The sequence below is a fragment of the Cephus cinctus genome, unplaced genomic scaffold (assembly GCF_000341935.2).
Source record: "Cephus cinctus unplaced genomic scaffold, Ccin1 Ccin1_scaffold0696, whole genome shotgun sequence".
In the NCBI taxonomy this organism is placed as follows: Eukaryota; Metazoa; Arthropoda; class Insecta; order Hymenoptera; family Cephidae; genus Cephus; species Cephus cinctus.
Window position 1 is genome coordinate 879,753 of NW_014333318.1, and position 20,455 is coordinate 900,207.

General features: G+C 42.8%; 2 protein-coding genes, 1 long non-coding RNA gene and 1 other non-coding gene across 6 annotated transcripts; 1 reads left to right on the forward strand and 3 right to left on the reverse strand.

Moving 5' to 3' along the window:
* Window positions 1-783: 783 nt before the first annotated feature.
* LOC107270058 (nuclear receptor subfamily 2 group F member 6) lies at window positions 784-8,431 on the reverse strand. Of its 3 annotated transcripts, XM_015744704.2 has the most exons (9): window positions 8,311-8,378; window positions 8,088-8,192; window positions 3,571-3,772; window positions 3,334-3,467; window positions 2,439-2,621; window positions 2,224-2,337; window positions 1,950-2,128; window positions 1,610-1,856; window positions 784-1,529 (listed from the first exon to the last, which is right to left on the reverse strand). In XM_015744704.2, the coding sequence occupies exons 3-9, from the start codon at window positions 3,699-3,701 to the stop codon at window positions 1,300-1,302; spliced, it is 1,218 nt and encodes a 405-aa protein (XP_015600190.1). In that variant the 5' UTR covers window positions 3,702-3,772; window positions 8,088-8,192; window positions 8,311-8,378; the 3' UTR covers window positions 784-1,299. The 3 variants fall into 3 exon arrangements, with proteins under 3 accessions (XP_015600190.1, XP_015600189.1, XP_015600191.1); XM_015744703.2 differs by having other exon boundaries at window positions 8,088-8,431; XM_015744705.2 differs by having other exon boundaries at window positions 3,352-3,467; window positions 8,088-8,430.
* Window positions 8,432-8,547: 116 nt separating this feature from the next.
* Window positions 8,548-10,733, forward strand: LOC107270062. Its single transcript, XR_001538222.2, has 3 exons — window positions 8,548-8,879; window positions 9,711-9,931; window positions 10,108-10,733. It is a non-coding gene; the product is annotated as an uncharacterized LOC107270062 (long non-coding RNA).
* Window positions 10,637-10,709, reverse strand: Trnav-uac. The gene has a single exon. It is a non-coding gene; the product is annotated as a tRNA-Val (tRNA).
* Window positions 10,734-10,880: 147 nt separating the features above from the next.
* On the reverse strand, window positions 10,881-19,673 carry LOC107270052 (collagen alpha-1(XI) chain). Its single transcript, XM_015744683.2, has 19 exons — window positions 18,750-19,673; window positions 18,047-18,253; window positions 17,601-17,923; window positions 17,049-17,510; window positions 16,822-16,929; window positions 16,257-16,743; window positions 15,934-16,175; window positions 15,666-15,863; window positions 15,132-15,599; window positions 14,986-15,030; window positions 14,434-14,892; window positions 14,189-14,350; window positions 13,945-14,106; window positions 13,472-13,849; window positions 13,132-13,401; window positions 12,390-13,006; window positions 12,100-12,308; window positions 11,828-12,012; window positions 10,881-11,755 (listed from the first exon to the last, which is right to left on the reverse strand). Exons 1-19 carry the CDS (start codon window positions 18,898-18,900, stop codon window positions 11,396-11,398), a joined length of 5,493 nt encoding a protein of 1,830 aa, XP_015600169.1. The 5' UTR covers window positions 18,901-19,673; the 3' UTR covers window positions 10,881-11,395.
* Between the last annotated feature and the right edge of the window lie 782 nt (window positions 19,674-20,455).

The window sequence follows — 20,455 nt, forward strand, 5'->3', positions numbered from 1 at the left end:
CTCTGTTGATGCCTGAATCCTTGTTCCCCTCCGTCAATCCGGAAATCCTAATTCTGCCATTAAAAAAAAAAAAAAAAAAATCTCTCATTCTGTCTTTCCATGTTTCCACAGCTCCAATGTTCTTTCTCTCAACCCCATTCTCACCCCCTGAGCCTTCCATGAGGGATCGTAGCTTCTGTCCTATCAGTTCTTTTCTGTGACCTTTGACCTGTGACCTAACCGGGCATGGTCAACGGTCATCTTAACTGTATCGACTACCCAATGTTTCCATTTTCCATCTTCTTCCTAATTTTCAATAAATCCCATCCCTCTCTCTCCCGTATCCTTGACAGACACAAAACACGTACACGCAGAATGAAAAATGCCAGTTTTTTCACATACAGCAAAAAAGCATTAAACGAAATAGAAAATCGCTATCGGGTTAAACATATTCACGAGAAAAGGAAATCAATTTATAATGAATTTATGTGTAACATTCAATTGAGGATTGTATGTAATTGTATATATATGAGTACAATGCAGTCCATGAGTTAAGATACATTCTCCTTTTTCTACCATGAAAAAAAAAAATAAATTATTCTAGTTAATAAAAAAAATTGTGCGTATCGTTTATTTACGAGTAAACCCTCGTGTGACCTTTCACCCACAATCAATCCTTTTTTTTTATCAAGGTCCTTGACGAACAGTCATCCTCTTTTCTCATACTGACAACTGTCAATGTCGCAATGCTTTCATCTGATTGTCAGAATTTGAATAAAGAAATTCCATCAACATCGTCAGTACGCTATGTACACATTTATTTGTTTAGAAGAACGCGGATCGAGCAAGTACTCTTAGCGTGACTGGAAAAAAAAATTTCAAATTACATCCTTTAAGAAGAATCCTTAAGAATTCGAATATATTACATCAACCAGAGTTATTGAACGCACAACTTTCGTGACACCTATGTGTCATTCTATTACATGAGACATTACTAAATACTTTATGGTATATATTATATACATTGACGATGATTAGCGTAGTACTGCACAAGCCCGTTTCCTTATCATTATTATCTCACAGGTAACACATTTGAGAGCACCAGGAATGACTAGAGACACTGTTACCACGAAATTAGAGAATTAGGATTCTTTGTCAATGATCTCATGATAGTTTTGACTAGATGAACTATATATCTATAGATACAATATTGTCGAGCGACCTCTAAAGAGTAGATGACTATTCGATAATGACAGAAAGATGAATTTAACGTCAAATCAGTATTTTCAAACTTCATTCATTTTTAACCATCAAAATCAACTAAGCTGGTCTAGTAGCGTGTACCATGTCGCCCAGAAGCCTCTCGACACTGACGTTGCCGACGATCGGCTTGAAGAGGAGTTCCTGAAGGGTAGCCCGACAGAGTGCACGTCCAGGTGGTAGCAAAAGAAGCAAACGACCTACTCTTCCTGCTCCTCGTTCACCGAGAACAGCCACGGTTTGTTCTTGCAGTGCTGAAACACGAGCAGCTTCGCAGAGTCCTCTGGATTCTGGAATATGAAACGAACAGGGAGGTTGGATTAGAATTTGTTTTATCAATTGACTGTATAGATATAGAATAGTATACTACCTCCTTTGAAAAGCACTATAGCCTTCAGACAAGCATATTCCGAATGATCAACTCGCATCATTACACATTTCGTTAACAATTCTCGCAACCTCCTTGCCTCTTCTGACAGAATTTGACGCCTTTCTGCGGTGGCGTCTATTGGTACTAACGTCGACTCCTCTACCGGAAAGTTCCACTGCGCAGCTGTGAGTACGAAAAGTTCGCTCCAGGATTCCTCCAGTAGGACAGACTGGTCTCTGTAGGACAGCTGAAAGGATAAGAAAAGAACCTGCATCTAGTATCCTCGTGATTTTTATACATTTGTTTTGAGGTTAGAGTAAAGGATTGACAAATTACTAACCTGTAAAAAGGAAGGGATACTCCTAGCCCATTTCACTGCCAGGAATAACAATTTGGCTGCGGACTCGTACACGTTTTCGGTCGGTAACAAGGACAGACTGGACAAAGTGTACTCGGAGAGAGTGGGGCCAATTATTGGCGGAGCCAGCCGCGTACCGACTGTGTCATTTGGGGGAAAGTCTAAATAAAATTTGTCAAATTTTTAAGCTTTCCGTTTATCCACAGAGTCAATTGAACCTGGGAAGTCCAATTGGAATATCGTCTGGTAGTCTTACCTTTTCTCGTTGTCTGATTCTCTCCTGTCGCTGCTTCTTCGGAACTGGTCACTTCGTCCTCTTTTCCTGTGCTCGTCGTCCTCTGCTCCGTCGATGGTCGTGGAAGGAAATGGGCTAGATGCCAAAAAGAAGCTTCCATAAGTAACCGCCATCATTGTGCACCTCTATGTGGGCAATCAGTAAGTATACGAGATTCACTGATACGCGTGACTTACCGACGCTGTGAGCAAAACTGGGTACCGAAGGCTTGAAGGGAAAGAGGGCTGGATAAAGAAGAGGATGATAAGGACTGCTTGTATGATAAACGTGAGGAATTCCTGGATACAGTCCACCAGGAGGTCTCCTTACAGCAGCTGTCAACGTGGAGGTACTCCTTGGCGCCCTTTCATGCTGAACAGCTAAATACAATAATTTTTCAACATCCTTATAATCTTATCAGTATAGGGATGAATACACGAAATTCCTATTGTTTGCATTGACAAACATTTTTTTATTTATCCAGGTTTTTCTGGACGAGGATAACGATGGATTCTGACAAATTTTCCTGACAACTCTCACGACAATGGCACAACGAATAAATAGGTGAGAGCGGACCCCCAGTACTTGTCTGCTAATTGATATCTCGGCGCAATCAAGTGTTTGGATTATAATCGAAGAGAGGGGTGTCTCAGACCCTGTTAATGTTTACCAAAGCTGTGAACGTCAGGCTGTTCCTGACACCCAGCACGTCACCAGAGCAACGCAACTAGAGTTTCATGTGGGTTCTTCTTTCGTCACGGTAAATAATGTCCTGGGCTATGCATTGTCATATTTTGTCATGGAGATGCGCCATGAGGATGGTAGGGCACCATGTTTGCTCTTGGGGCATCCTAGAGGGGATGATTCTGTTTGTGAATCCTGACATTTTTTTTCCAGAATCTCAATCACTTTTCAACGATTATCGAAAACCTTTCTAAACTTTGCAATATACTTGGGCAACGTGAACGTACGTAAAATTTATACTAGTTCTAACAAAATTCAATGACGGCTCATAACAATTTAAGGTTAGTGGTACACGAATTTGATTAATTGGTATTATGTTATAAAATAACAGAATTGTCATTTAATCACCATTCGACTGAAGCGTACCATCTCGTTTCATGTTGACTTGAAGACACTTCGTGAACCGACAAGCCTGACACTGATTGCGACGAGATACGTCGACGATGCACCGGCCATTTTCCTTGCAGACGTAATCCAGATTTCTGAAAACAGATAAGACCAAATTCCATTTCTCTATCTAATTCTATTTTTCGATTATGCATTCAATCAAGATTGCTCTAATTATTTTATAGAGAATGCAATTACCTTGCATACCTGCGGATCGACCGCTTGAAGAATCCACGACAGCCGTCGCAACTCGGTACGCCATAATGCTTACCGGATGCCTTGTCGCCACAGACTTTGCAGAGTGTTTCGCCACGATTATTATCATCCATTTTGTACCTTTTATCAGATCAGGTAATCTTTGAATATTATGCCCAGGTAATTATCCCACTCTTTTACGTTTCTGCAAGAAATTAATACAGTGTCCAATCCTTTGTCAACTCCAGTTTGTATTTTAGATTCCTTTTAATGAACTTTGTAAATGAAAAACATGACAAAATCATGTAATAAACACAAAAGAGTGTTTGTAACGACTATTCTGATTACAACAACCAAAGCTTTTACATTCAATCAAAGTAAATGACAGTGAAGCATTGACCATACCAAGGAATACAAAGAAAACAAAGCAGTTCCTCAGAATTTGTCAGAATATGTGAAATACCAACAATCAGTTTCAGGAAACGCAATACAGAAACGTTATCGACTAGTAACAATCTCGCTGGTAAAATCCAAGTTTCTCAGCGACCTAACCAACCTTTATCCAGACAAAACATAATACAAAGCACAGTCGACGTAAAGAATTGTCAGAAGGTAAGTATGCTTCAGTTCAATAGATTTGCAAGTTACATAAGATAATAACCAGATCGATGCATCGCTAGACATTGCTCGACAAGCCATTCGATTTCGCTTAACTATCGATGGTAGTCATTGGCTTGACAGTCGACGATGCCATAACCTAAAAGTTCAGCATAAGCTCTGCCCTTTCGTCCTTGCCTATCCTCGTTACCTTTATTCTCCTCATTGTCCCGATGCCTTCAAAAAGAACCATGCTCCACAATGCCAACAACAATGGATAACCGTCATGAAGTAAGACGCCAAAAAAGAAAATAAAAAGGAAGGAAGGTAAGAAACGTATAACCACATAGTTATTAATGGCGATCGACCGTTGCGACGCTTCTTGACTTTCTAACCTCTAACCAACCAGGGAGTGAAGTATTTAGCTAAATTTTGACTTTGCGGTGAAATGGTCGCAAACTCGCAGCATTATCCTTAGGTGGCCCAAGGGGTAGTGCTCTTTCCGTTGACTTTTACAACTCTCTCCACAGGGTGACGCCGATGATGGTGGTACGTGCCAGTAGCCTAGCATTAGTGATGACAATGGTAGTGGCAATGGCTACCCTGTTGCTGGTGGTAGTGTCACGTTGATACTATATATATATATATATATATATTCTCTTTCTCGAGAGGGTTGGCCTCTGTCGCGCTCTTTCTCGCGCTAATAGGAGCGAAGCCACCTGTAGGTTTCTCAGGCTCAATAATGCATCATCGACATGGAGCATCGGACAGAGTCGACGCTGGCGAACCACACACCCTTCCCAATGTCCTACAGAACGCCTCGCCAACCCCCCTGAGGTCGACTTCTTCGACTCTGAGACACTCACCCCTAACGCCATCACGTATGGAGTTCGTCGTTGCGTGCATTATCTTGTCATAATATTATTATACAACAATCAATTATAATAACCTCGTTTTTCCACCCCTCCTTTCCCCTTCTTCCTCGTTCAACCCTTTAAATTTTTTCTTCACCATCTCTACCAATAAATATTCTACTATTTGCCTTTTTCACTATTCACTGTCTCTTAGGGTGCATATTGCTATTTTATACTGTAGCATTGACTTTGCTCTATTTCAGTCCATATGGGCTACGTCTCGACACGAAATGCGGTAAGGGGTAGTAACAGACACAGAACAGATACGAACAGATCGGTGTTGAGTCACGTGAGGCATTTTTAAGGGGTTACTTCGGGGACTTGCGACTACTACCCCTCCACGTAAACGCAACGTTGACTGGTCTGTAATTATGCAGGGCGGATTATTTAACCCTGTTTGCAATGTCCAACCAGGCGTGTACACATACTCGACCACTGATACGGTACGTGTAGGACGTATGTATTTTACGGCGACGTGGCATATGGTGTTTTGAAACGTCAAGTTGGCAGGATTGACAGGGATGGAAATAACGTGCAGACGAAAAGGTAAGTCGATAACGATCGTAGGGGATGGATCTTGAAATTTATATATTTCAGGAGGTATATTTATTTTTTTATTTATTCTTATCTCTTCTATGGTGGTTTCCCCTAAACACCCTAGAAAGGATAAACGTAACTTTTAACGTAACCTAACGGCTCTGTCGTCCGATGTACACTGAACTCATCGATCATGGTCGGTTTGACAAGTCCCTTGCAAGTTGGCCTTTTCTTTTCGGGCTTAATGCCAATTCGATGACTTTCCGATAGGCAAGAAAGGGCCGCAAGGTGCTCGCGAATGGGGAACGGCTGTGCATAAAAAATGCAGGTCACTTTCCGGACGGAGTTATGCAAATTTTTTTTCTCACTCCTTGCGTCACGTGTGCGTTTTCGCATATGGAACAAAAACTTATAGACACGGCTGCGGGTTCGGGGTGACAGGAAATTGCTGTATCAGTTCTGGATGTTTGAAAGGTTGGATGAACTTTTGAAATTGAGATCATCTTAGTCGATTCTGGTCGTTGGGAATTTTTTTTACTTAAACAGATTGATACAGATCATTCGTCCCCTCGTCTTGGGAAGAGTGGGTAAATAGATGAAAAATTTCATGCTCCCAGTCATTGTTTTGGTTAATAGATTTCTGTCTCTATATTTCACTGTGTATCCTGCTGAGTAATTCGCAGCTGGAATAACGTAGAGCGAAGCACGATCAAAAGTCATTAATAAAAAATTAATTTAGATGAAAAAAAATAGTCATCAATTACACGTAACCCATAACAAGAATTTCCACCAATAATTATTTTTCAAATGCGATATATAGCTTTCCATCGTTCGACTGATTAGTCACATATTATCTGTGGCAAAAATTATAGCCAAATTTTTATATAGAAAAACCAAACAATAAGAAAACCTTCTAGTACCTGTCTTAGTCAATTTGAATCGCCGCGCCAAATCGAAATAGCACCCTAGCGGTCATTAGAAGAAACAAACAGCCGAACGTCAATCCGGAGAAGTCAAAAGAGATAGAAACTAATCACTGATTTCGAAGCCAATTTAATTCATTTTCGGTCTTCACTCTCTGACCCGAAACACGTGCTCACTTCACACGCTTGGCACTGATTGCGTGACTGACTGGGTGACTTCGTTATTCGTTATGCACGATTCCAGCCCCATTCTACTACGTTACATGCACCGTGACATTAGCCACAAAGTCCCTAGTTCCGTTTCTCTTCCTCCTCTACACAGTCCTTCTTCCTTTCATTCTATTTATTCATCTCAGTTCTCAGATCCCTTCTGTTCTGTCAGATCAACGAATCCAGTCCTTCTCTCATTTACAAATTTTCTTACAAGGAGCCCAGACCTGTCAAATATTCTATCAGACGTCGACAACCATACGGTAGTGCAATGCCTAAAAGAGATAGGAAAATATCATTTCTTACGGAGTGTCTACGTACGACGTTCAGTGCCATCATACGAATGCTTAAGCACTTCGAGCATCAAGGGTAATATTCATGGCAGCGAACCTGTCAACTATTTTCTATACACTTGATCTTCTACACTTCGTTTCTTCTTATGGTAAGTGACGTCACTATTACCTTCTGGCTAATTCGCATTAGAATTTAGAGATTACGCAAGTCGTATAAGAATATAATGAAAGAAAAATAATGCGAATGACATTTGACATAATTATATAACGTTAATAAATATCTTAATTGTTATCAGTTACCATACTGACTAGTAGATAAGAACCGAGTTATGGATTTCAATAGAATCGTTGAAGTGAAATTAGAAATTTTTTTAAATTTTAACAGGATATTTTAACGTGGTTGACAGTTAATAGGTATGCTCTCGTTACCTAGACTTTTTGCACTTTTTGAAAAGTGCAAGAACAGACGTTAAAATATCCGGTTAAACTATTATAAAATTTCTATCTGTACTTTACAAAAAGTACCGAAAGTCTAGGTAACCAGAACAGATCTGATGCGTGCATGTTGCTACATTTTTTATGACTACAACGTAACATATGCGACGTGCGTGGGCACTGGACAGTGATATAATAATGGGTATTATCTCAAATAAGTTGCCATTACACGGTGCGACGGCGGAAAACTGGTTTACAGGTGCGTTTAGTCACGACTAACTAAATGTGACTCTGTCACGTGCTACTCGTGATTTGAACGACTAGACCGTGAACGAACGGTAAACCGTGAGGAAGTGTGCACGTTGCAGATATATACGTTATAAATTAATAATTAAATATTATCGGTGTAACAAGTACATATTAACGTAAGAATTTGATTTCAATGGCGGCAACCAAGACTTGCTATGGGTTTATTTGGAATAAAAATATGATAAGAGAGGAAATGATGAATAATACAAATATTTTTAAGCCTCCGATGAAACAGAGTAACTATTAAAATAAAAACTAAATTCTAGCTTTCACTATAATTTTTATAAAAAATTATCACTTACCTCTCGCGCAAAGCGTTGCTGGCCCGAAATGAAAAATTGTTACAATTATTAACCAATAAGATAAGACGCACGGATATCGGTTTAGCCTTTAAATTTACACAGTCACTGGAAAAATTTTTTTTTTACAGAAATATATAATTTTCACATTGAGTTAATTTTTTTGGATGAAATTTATTTTTAGCCATTCGACGAGGAACGTGGAACGTTAAAAATTTGAATTTACAATTCGCAACACTGCGTAAGTGACAGCTCTTTTATCGAACGATGCTCACGCGGTCCGGGTGATCTATGATTCGTAATTTTTGGCGTGGCCAGGCTACCAGGGTAGTCGCACCCTGGTGATCCATGGTGATCGCTCGAGCAAAGGGTAGTTTTCTGTGGCTCCGCCCAGCCAACGGAATCCTCGCGCAGGACTCAAAGGGTGAGAAGCTCTCATTGGTAAACGGGCGTGGCCCCGTGACGTCACGGGGTGCTTGCAATTGGCCATCCTGAATAAGTTGGGGTTGACTGCCAAGAGCCAAGACCGAGGCCGACCGGCACTGCGCGTTCGCAAAACCTCCGAAAAGCACAAAAGTCAACCCGTGTCGATGACAGCCGGAAGGGACCACTCAGCTATTTTTATTTATTTTTTTTTCATTTCCCCCCTTTCCCCAACTCTGACACTCTTATACCCCTCATTCGATACTATTCCCAAAAATGTCGAATTCCCCCATTCCAAATACCGCAACATTCAGTAAGATAAAATTTACACGTGACTCTTTGACATTTCAATGACTCGTCTACGCTGACCCGGTAAGTCAAAAATATTTTTGGATTAAAAATTTTTTTCCACTTTTTTTCACATTTCAAACTTTATAATCCTGCAATTTTTTTTTACGGTTGCTCGGTTTATTAATAAATACCTGACACCAATGTTACGGGTTACTCGATAATTTTACCTCAAGACTTTCGTATGGACTTTATTCTCGTCTGATGGGTTCTCAGGGGCGGCTCTGTAATTCTCATGAATTTGGCCAGGTTAAAGCAGGTTAAAAATTGACAAGGCCCGTCATTGGGTATGAGAATCTATCGCGATCCGTCACGTACAGCCGGGTAACCATTACCGCGTCCCCATGCTATAGATATATCGAATTTCAAGGGTTTTTCGACGAGAACGAACGATAGCAGCGAAACGCGAGGCTGATGCGAGCGACATCTGCCGAGTTCGCACGGCTTTGCTCGGTGTTACGGTTACGCGAGACAAGCGTAATAGCCCACGTAATATCCACTGAATATTTCATTCATTATTCTCGAGAAATCAATGATTACGATCCCGTGCTGTAATGTCGCCACGCTCGTCATCGGCCGCGCCGATAACTTCTTGACTATCCCCTTGATAATCGCGAAAGCCATATAAAATGATCCTTTTGCCTAGTCCAGCCCGTCTTGCCACTTTATACGACGTATTGTTATGACTATTCGCTAAGAGACACAGAAACGTGAGATTATCTAACCTAACCTAAGATTCGAGGCGTCGGGTAATGGGGCAACCCTGTCGCTATTTTATTCCCGGCACCCACTGACTCCTGAGTAACTTACACTATGGCAAAGTGGAGAACGATCTATGGATCCGCAATTTTCTAGATCGTTCGGACAATGGAGGACGTGGCTTGCACTTGGTGCAGAGGGTGAAAGAGGGAGCGAAGAATCGCAGTGAAGTGGCAGCAGGGCTGCTCGGGCTAATGGCTCGGGGATGCTATTTTGTTAAACAAGGAAACCTTTTATCCCCATACCCATCTTCGGGAGCTGAGAAACTCTGGAATCCAGGGACGCTCCTTGGGTTCCTTACGAGGGTCCAGACTAAGGTTAGAATTTTGTTTGTATACGTTTTTTTTCATCATTTTAGGGTCTGACTCTAGGATTCAGTTGCTTTATTTGTTTTGGTCTTGTTTGAAATTTTGTAAATATTTTTTACTATTTTATTGGAGAGAAGACATTCTTTTGAACCCTTGCGCGAACTTTAAGGGAATTTCTTTTCTAGGCTGAGAACCAGCTGCGGTTCTAGCCGCCCCTGAAAGTTCACTCGGTATCTTGTCATCGCGAGCGGCTTGAAGTGCGAACCGCCAACCGCCGCGACAAGATGCCAACTGCTGATTCTCACAGCGCCCACGCGTCTCCCTTATCGCGAATTCTTTCAATTTTTCTCTGGAGGTGCTATTCCTAGTCGAAGAAGTATCACTAGGCTTTATACTGCCTTTTGTGCCGATCAATAGTATCTTGGTCGGTGGTTAAACTTGTATTTTTTTCTGTAATAGTGGTACTGGTCTTGATACGGGTGAATGATATGAGAAAGCCTGGAAATATAATTTTAACACTAAACATACCTACAATTTTTTATAAACGTATTTTTGGCTTTAAAAGGGTCAAATGACCCGTCGATGGTACGATTAGTGTTAATTAGAATTTCACGCGTTGAATATTATTCTAAAATAAAAGGGAATACAAAAGTTAGATTATTCTAGTGGAATTGATCGTTGATTGTCAGACAGTGGAAATTGAAAAAAAAAATGTGGTTCCGGCCGGGATCGAACTGGCGACCTTCTGCGTGTAAAGCAGACGTGATAACCGCTACACCACGGAACCGTAGATGAAAGGTTATGCTTAGAATTTGGTAATTGAATGTCAGTGTTGCTATAATGTACTATATAAGATAACGAATAACGTACTATTCTTAGATCAGTTAATTATTATGGTCTTAAGGATTGGACTGAGATGGGATATTTATAGATTTAATGGTACAGTGATATGGAGCACTGTATGTAACGGTATTTTCTTATATTATAAATTTATGAAAAAGAAAAACCTGGCCTGTACTGTACAGCATGTTAATACACGTAAGTCATAAGTGACTGTACGATCGACTACAATACTAGAAATAAGGATAAATATATAATTAAGACTTTCACGGTAAATTACATGCGTTTATGCCACTCTTATGCTAAATTGCACCTCTTACGCTCTAATTAAATGCACGATGCACTTTTTCGACGTGGCGCCGTTAAAGAGGCCTCCATATAGGCAGTGAAGAATAAGTACGTGATATTCACTAAAATCTCAACTTCGAAACTACATTGATTGTTGTAAAAAAAAAAATGTTGTCGATTCTGTGAAAATCTAACAGTGTATCTACGAAACGTGTAAAGCGTAATTGACTGGGAGTGAATATTAGCATGGCTCTTATGCTACTATACTTCCACGTTACGTCAAACAGCAACAATTTAGTGTTTCAAATTCACCGAATTAATAAAATTAAGAAAAATCTTTTTAAATCATTTGAAACACACCGGACCGACCGAAAAACCAAATGCTTGATGCGGCAAACCATAATCGACCGGATAAAAATCTACTAGTGGAAGCTGCTGAAGCTTCTTCGTCTGCACCACGAAGATCGTTTCGCTTTTGGATTTGCGTGTCTTGCAGCCGTCGGCAATGATGTTGGGTCTGGTACCATTGTAGGAGAATTCATCATTATTTTCACCTAACAGTCGTAACGATAAATTATGGTTGTATCCAGGAACACTGTACCAGGCGGCACTGTTGATGCAGGTATACGTGAAATTTTGATGAGCATCCTGACTGAGGAGTCTGAGGAATGTCATCTGGACCACTCCTATACTTTCGTATGTTATCTGAGATAAAATCATATGAATCAGATTGTGCTTAATCTTATTGATTTAATTGCCTTTTTATTTTATACTCACTCGGAAGCCACCACGTAGATTAGAATACCAATCGGTCTTCTCGCCCTCCTTTCTCCAGGGTATGTTCGGCATTTGACTACTGTGAATATCCGGGAACACGCAAGTCTCACCAAAACCTGTTATATTGCAGTAAACGTATATGGCGTCGTCCGGCATTCCCAAATTTGGATCGATCCAGTACCAGCCTGTATTGGATTGAAAACGAGTTACTCTAAATAATTTTAGGCTAATCCTGTTATATCTAATCAAGTGAAAAAAATATATCTCGTTACCGTCATTGAAGTGGGGATGACCATAGAAAAGATCCTTGCACGTCCTTACTGGGTTCTCTCTAGTGCCTGTGGGTTTACGCATCCGGTCCAATTCTTGTCTCATACTGTATATGGAGCCGTACATATCCAAGAATTTCGGACCCAATTCTTCTTCTATGCGGGCCTTGTTTTTCTCCTTTGTGAAATAACTGTCATTGAGATCTTCATTGCTATATTGGAGAAGAAGGTTGAAATAATTTAAAGGCTTAAGAAGCAGTTGGATTTGACTTTTTTTTAAAAGAGTTACTCACGTCAAATCACCAGTAAGGTCCCGCTTTCTTCTACCCATTTGTTCTCTGGCGAACAAGAGCTCGGGTGGGATCATTGATTGCTCGGCTGGAGGACCTGGTGGACCCGGTGGACCTGGTGGACCCATATCACCTTTCGTTCCGTCACCGCCTGTCATGCCCTTGGGTCCTAGTGGACCGTCCATTCCTGGTAAACCTTGAGGTCCGTCGTTCCCTTTCGGACCCGGTGGTCCTTGAGACCCAGGACTGCCTTTGGGACCTTCTGGTCCTATTGGTCCCCGCATGCCCTTTTCGCCCTTCTCACCTTGGTCGCCTTTTATACCACTTTGACCTAATTCACCACGATGACCCTTGATACCTCTTCGACCTCTGTCACCTTTTTGACCCTTTGGTCCAGCGGGCCCACTTTTTCCCGGTGTACCTGGAGCCCCGGATAATCCTGGTGGTCCGTTTTCTCCTGCTGCTCCGGGCATTCCTCGCATTCCTGGCATTCCTTGTGGGCCAGGTTCACCTTGGGGACCTAGACGACCTTGAAGACCCGGTGCACCGATTGGGCCTACGTCGCCTTTTTCACCAGGAAGACCCGTGTTTCCTTGCATTCCTGCTGGACCCTCTGGACCCTTTTTTCAAAGATGTTCAATTAAAATAATTAATACCTTTTAAAAATTATCTTGATCTATAAGTCAGTATTTATAAATCAGAATATTTTATTAATTGTTCTCACGAACGAGCATAATAAACGTACTGGTTTTCCTGGTGGACCCGGCATTCCTTCTTTTCCCGGTGGTCCGATTTCTCCAGGCATGCCGGTATCTCCCGTTTTACCCTCATCACCATCTTTTCCGGGTTCTCCTTTTGGACCCATAAACCCAGGCTCTCCTGGAGGTCCAGGAAATCCAGGTGGACCTGCATGACCCTTAGGACCTTCCGGACCTCCGATTCCTCGACTTCCTGGGGGACCAGCAGGCCCTGCTTTACCTTCTTCTCCCTTGGGACCTGGCGGACCACGTTCACCCTGAAGACAATATGTAAATGTTAGAACTGAAACTATTGATTCTACGGAATTGTAGACTTTATATTCATACCGGCTTGCCATCAGTACCACCAATACCAGGTGGACCAGGATTTCCTGCTTCACCCTTCTCTCCTTGTCGTCCTTCCAATCCAGGTGGTCCTTGCAGACCTTCTACTCCCTTAGGTCCTCTTGGACCCTGCTCACCAGGACTTCCGGCAGGACCCGGAGGACCTGTTACTCCCGAATCACCAACTTCACCCTTTATTCCAGGAGGTCCTGGAATACCTTGAGGCCCAATAGGGCCTGCAGGTCCTGGTACTCCAGTGGGCCCATCTTCGCCTTTGGTTCCCTGTCTTCCAATCTCCCCGGGTGGACCTTTCTCCCCCGGCGGTCCCATTGGTCCTGGTTCCCCTCTCGGACCTTGTATGCCAGGAGGTCCTGAGGGTCCCTGATAAATAATTAGGTATCAACAGTTACATAATATCACTTCCTCTTTCTCTTTATTAATTGTTTTCCATGTAAATAACGAAAAAGTACACTTACGAACTCTCCTTGAGATCCCTTAAAACCCTTTTCACCAGGAGGACCCATGTCTCCTTTGTCACCATCCTCCCCAGGAACACCGACGGGTCCCGGGGGTCCGGGTAATCCACGTAGTCCTGGTAACCCATCTCGTCCAATAGGTCCTGGCATTCCCGCTTCACCCTACATTAATCGTGAATCAAATTAATTATTTATTATCTATATTTCCATATAAGCTATAAAATTCGTTCAAATAAAAATATACCCTTTCGCCCTTAAGTCCTACGGGTCCTGGAGGTCCTTTCTGCCCTTGACGTCCTTCAGGACCAGGAGGTCCATCTTTGCCAGGTTCTCCTTGAGCTCCTTTATCACCGGTCGCTCCCGGAGGCCCCACTGGGCCCATTTCTCCCTTCAAGCCTGGCATACCCTTAAATTATTTAATCAATAGTGATATCATTTTTATCATGAAGAATCATTATCAAGAGTAGCGTATCAGAACAATATACCTACCGGCAACCCATTCATTCCTCTTTCTCCTGGGAAACCAGGCAGTCCTCCAGGTCCTTGGGGCCCATCCTTTCCCGGTAATCCTGGTGGTCCCGGTGGACCTTCCTTCCCATGATCTCCCGCCGGTCCAGACTCCCCTGGAATTCCCGGATTACCCGGAATCCCTGGCTCTCCCGGTTGCCCGGGTTCACCGGGAGGACCATGAGGACCAAGTACGCCAGGAGCACCTGGAGGTCCTGGGGGACCGGATTCTCCTGCGGGTCCACGTTCTCCAGGAGGACCGGGCAGCCCATCTTTTCCATTGAGACCCTGCGCACCAGTGGGTCCTATGAAACCGCGAGGACCTTCCATTCCTGGTGGTCCTTGTTCACCCTGAGCTCCTGGAGGACCTGGTTGCCCCGTGTCACCTTTTGGTCCAGGAAATCCTTCGGAGCCACGTCGCCCACGTGCACCTCTAAATCCCTTTGTAATATATTAATAGTTTTTATTTGAAAAATCATTAACGTAACACTTAACATGACTCTTGGTCAATACTAATTGAACTGATTTATTTACCCTGGGTCCCATTTCACCACGTTCGCCTTGCATTCCAGTATTTCCCTAAAAGACCAAAATTCTAATCATGTATTTCTCAGGTACATCACTTCCTAGTAAATAATTATAAAATTGGTATTATCCAATTATTATGTAATCTATCTTACGCGTTCACCCTTGTCACCGGTAGATCCAGTTCGACCCGGTTGACCTTTCTCTCCCTTCTCTCCTGGGGCTCCAGGATATCCAGCAAAACCTGGCACTCCGAGCTTTCCCTTTTCACCAGGAGGCCCAGTCGGTCCAGTTTCTCCTCTAGGACCTTCGAAACCCTTAGGACCTTCCAAACCTTCGAGACCAGGTATTCCTTGAGGTCCGGGCTGTCCCGCTTCACCTTTTGAGCCCATGTCTCCTTTGTCACCCTCCAGACCTCTGTCTCCCTTCTCGCCACGATCACCAGTCATACCCCGTTTCCCTTCATCGCCCTTAACACCCCGGACACCCGGGAACCCCAATGAACCTTGAGGACCTTGAGGACCTTGCTCACCCTTCATTCCTGGAACACCTGGATTACCAGGATGTCCTGGAGAACCATCAGCCCCCGAAAGACCAGGTATTCCAGGCTTTCCTTGAGGTCCCTGAAAATTAAGAAATTATAAAATTTATTAGAATATATAAAACATCTCCGCATCATTGATACTTACGACTAAACCAGTAGGTCCTAGAAGACCTTGAGGTCCTGGCGGACCCACAGCTCCCATTGGACCCGCTTGACCTGGTGGACCAGGAGAACCTGGCGGACCTGTATTACCCTTGGATCCAGGTGGTCCTTCGCTTCCAGGAATTCCAGGATTGCCTGGTAATCCTGGGAAACCTCGTGGTCCTATAAATCCTCTGGGTCCCTTAAAAACCACAGTAAAAAAACAGTCAGATAAGAAATAAAATGCTGTGATAAATAAAAAAAAGTCTTACCAATTCACCAGGCAACCCTGGCAGTCCGGGTGGACCATCCTCACCCTGCATCCCTTCGTGCCCAGGTAAACCTTGTTCTCCAGTGGCCCCCAGTGCACCCCTTTCACCCTTATCACCCGGCAATCCTGGCAATCCTTGCAAGCCCTGCTCCCCTTTCATTCCTGGAGGACCCGTAAGACCACGATCGCCATCCCTTCCCGGTCGACCTCGTCTGCCTTCTCTTCCCACATTACCAGGACTCCCTGGGGCAAAAAGTCGTGATAACCTCCTCAACCAACTTTTTGACCTTTTCCAAATCTACCAACATTATACTCATAGCGTACCTCGCTCCCCTCTTAATCCAGGCTCACCAATATCCCCAGGTTCACCTTTCTGACCTTGAGCACCGGAAGGTCCTTCCGGACCTGGTATACCAGTAAGACCCATCGGACCCTCAGTCCCTCTCATAGCCAACATATGCTGCGATAACATCTGCCTGAAGGCCTCAGCTTGCGAATCAGGCCCTTTCTCATTGCCTTGTTGATTTAAAGGCAGCATGAACACATGACCTGGAGGTCCTGGAGCTCCTTGCACACCCCCTAACCCATCTCTACCAGGCTCTCCCTTTTTTCCTGGGGGTCCAGGATCACCCGGGGGACCAGGATACCCTCGTGGACCCGGATGACCACGTACGTTATAATACCCGTAGTTATAAGACCCATAAGATCCTGGATAACTTGGGGTATCATAGGATCTGTCGATCGGCCTATAACTTTCTCTGTAAGAACTCTCAGTTGCGTATCTTTCTGTCGTGGGCAATTCTGTAAAATTCTGAAAGAAAAAAGAACGTCCTTGAAACCTCATTAAATTACGTAACAACATCCTCATCAGGTTCTTCCGAATGCTTACAGGTCTCCGATTCTCCGCAGGCAAAATTCCAGAAGTAAAATTTTCGGGTCCTAAGGGTGAGTAAAGGTCCTCCTCATCAGTATTGTTTTCAGCATCTATCTGTCCCTCCTTATATCCATTTGCAATTAGGGCTTAGTTATAATGCGACGACCTACAGTTTGCTTAGAGACCAAACGGGGCCCTAGCTTCATGCATTGCAACAGAGCGTTCCTTACTCAAATCCTTACCTTATCTTTATCCTCCTCTTTCTCATCCCCATCTTCGTAATCTTCTTCAACAGTCACTTCGATAGGCCCAAAATCATTCCAGCCACCAATTCCCGATGCAGTCCGGTTCAAATTCGAATTTCGCTGACCATCTACGCCGGAACCTGCCTCTACTGATCGTCCAGCAAGTCCAGACGAGAGTCCACCATAGGCAGGTCCGCCCTCCGCCAACCCGGAAGTCTGACTGCTCCCAGTGTACCCTAAGTCGCTCCTGGCTGATGTTTCATAATAATGAGACGAAGATGAGGTCATAGACGAGGAACCATAATGACTCCCAGCAGAACCGCCGGTCAGTATTTCACTCGAATGATGGGATACGACTTCAGCCCGGCCTACGTCATTTTGACAATCAGCCGCGAATACGTTACAAATTTCAAAAGCCGCATCGGGATTCGGTGCTATCCTCAACAATTCCAATCCTCCCTGAGCAAAGAGTCGACGAAAGGAAATAAAAAAAAAAAATATATAATTCATTGGACCAATAAATTTCAATGTGAATGTATCTTAACTAACCAAAAATATATTCCCGTCCACAAGTTGTTGACCGATAATGACGATTCCACTCGTGCTAATCGATGTCAATTGATTACGACGTAATTCTCGCGTCATCTGGTTGTTACAATCGGCAATCAAAGTCACGGAATCGCCCTTTACGCTAAAACCCAAACGGTGCCAATTCCCATCGGATATGTCAATTCCGAATGACATAACATTCGCATCGTCTTCATTCTCGTTGCTGGTACTGTACAACATGGTGACGTCATTGCCCAACGATATAACCAGCTGTTCCTCGCCGTTATCACTGTATATGGCGAACAGGGTGGACGTTGGGTTTCCTAATGACAAATTCCATAAAGTCACGGGAAAAAATGAATGATTTGCCGATTAAAAGAAATTTTCAAAATAAACATTATATTACCGAACGCTCAAGCGACTTGAGAATTAAGTTTATGACTTACCGGAAATTGGCCTAACGACCACCAGAATCGAAAAATCCTTCGGGAATCCAGTTGGGAACAAAGTAGCTGTGTTTACCGTAAGCAATGCCGATTGGTCTAATTCGTAAGCAGCCGAGCTGTTTTTTTCGCAACGTCCTCTTCCCACGGTAACACCTGACACTGCCCTATCAATACCAGTACCCTCCAATAGATCTATAATTCCTACCCCTGGAAAGGGATGAGGAGTATATAAATAAAACGTAATAAAATCATAGGAAATCAAAGCAGCTATGAATATCCATGAAATCTTGTTCTCATTTCATTCTTCGTTAGAATCTAAAGTGAAGGAGATGATGCGGATGGAATAAAGTGAAGGAGCGTAGAACAAAAATGAAACCCAGTAACCCTACGACCTCTGAAACATAAGTCATCTTGTTTAATGGATGCTTGTACCAATTTCGCCGAATGACGTGATCGCTCAGGATAAGGTACATAAATTTTACATATAGTGTCGCGAGTCCGGCACTTCAATTAATATAATAAAGACCACTTAAAGATACGCTTGCCGACCGATAAATATTCACCGCTTGAGAGTTGTCGTGCGATTTTAATTAAAATTTAGAATTTATTCCAAAAAATCAATCCCCACCATTTCCCTCGTATCGTACGTAATGCAATTTGAGTATTTTGTTGTGAGAAAAAAAAATGTTTTTTAATAACTTACCCATATCCCTCAAAGCGATGTCTGCTCCGACGCCATTAGATCTCGTGAATAAAAGTAAACCGATGCCAAGAATTATTAGGGGTCGTAGGAGGGTGGTTGGAGTGGCGCAACGCAGCTTTTTCCATGGCTGCTTCACGTATTCTCCTCGCATGCTTTTGTTCCCTTTCACTCAAATCATTTTTCTCTCCTCGCTACTCGTATTTTCGATTGTCGCCACCGGATTCAAATCCGCCGGATATGGCCGCTTCCTATAGCGTCCTGTATATATATTGAGGACACTATCGATACCGGAGATAAATGATCCTGATGGGGATCCGATCGATCTAATAAAAGTTTACAGACACGATCATGTCCGTTCGAACGGCCGAATCGCTCCTACTGAAAGTGAAGAGTTTCTTTTACAAGATAACCGAGTCACATCTATTGCCAGGCATCCCCACGCATCTCGTTCTTCGTCCAGAATCACCTCCTACGTTCCATCGTCTTCCTCTACTTCTAGCCCATTCTCTTTTACGCTTGGCTCCATCGTCCTCCCTTCTTCCTCACGAGTCATCCTCCAGTCTCGTATTTTCAAATCCTCCTCCGCCGTCACCTTCCTCTACCGTCTTACGCATTCGACACATGTGACTTTAATGACAATTCCGCGACTACTCCGAGTCAATGATTTCGTTAACACATGGCACTCGATGATACAGTGTGTCTTTTTTTTCTTCTTCTTCTTTCATGTACAAGCCATATGAGCGCGTGAAATGTTGCCGGAAATTTCTACAGCGCCAAGTACCTAATACGTAGCTCTCTGAATATTTTTCAAATGAGCAATCGGTCGGCTTACTTGGGCGCAGGAGAATCCGCGCCGGCTAGTCAAGTCAGCAACTATAAAGGATAAAAATGTATTAAGAGTCAAGCAGGTAATTAAATATTTCAAGGTAATAACTGTTCTGAAAATTAGTGTGAGAACTTTTTGATAACTCGGAAGCTGATGATCTCTTCTGTCATTGCTTAATCGATGACTCAGTAACCACGTGCGTCTTGCTCTGAATTAATATTGTTATTGTCGATTGTATTTTACGTGGACATTACACGATCCTCATTTTAATACGAGTATCGGCTTTCGACTTGTAATCATTTATTTTCTGTATTAATCTTAACCAATGGTAATAATCATTAAGCGTATAAATTTTTAATCGTGTTATCGTTATCTGCTATTCTTTTCTTGTGCTTCACATTTTACGCCATCACTCGCATTCTCTTCCTCTTCTTCTATTCCTCATTCATTAACCGATTACGACATAGGACGTGCCAATGTGTTTTATGTATTTGTTCTTTTATTTTAGGGACACCCTATATGTGACATGGTGGTCACTGACCGAAGCCGCTACGCCAGTTAACGTGAACTTTGACATCTCGTATCTCATTGATTGCGTGCACTTCAATAGCCTTACCATTTCACTATATTTTCCTTCGTTTCGCTTTGTTTTAGTTTTATTTGATCTCCTTTCGGTTTTGCGTCTATCGAAAATATTGGTGAATTGACAAAATGGAAAAACACGTAGCTAAAATTTATATTCGGTCCAAGAATCAAAAGGAAATATTTTTATTATCCATAGTTGATAATGCTACCCTGAAAAAGAAGTGGCCCCTATTAATAGGCAACCTAATTATTTCTTTGGCAGGCGTATTGACAAATTGTAGGCGTTTGCAATTTT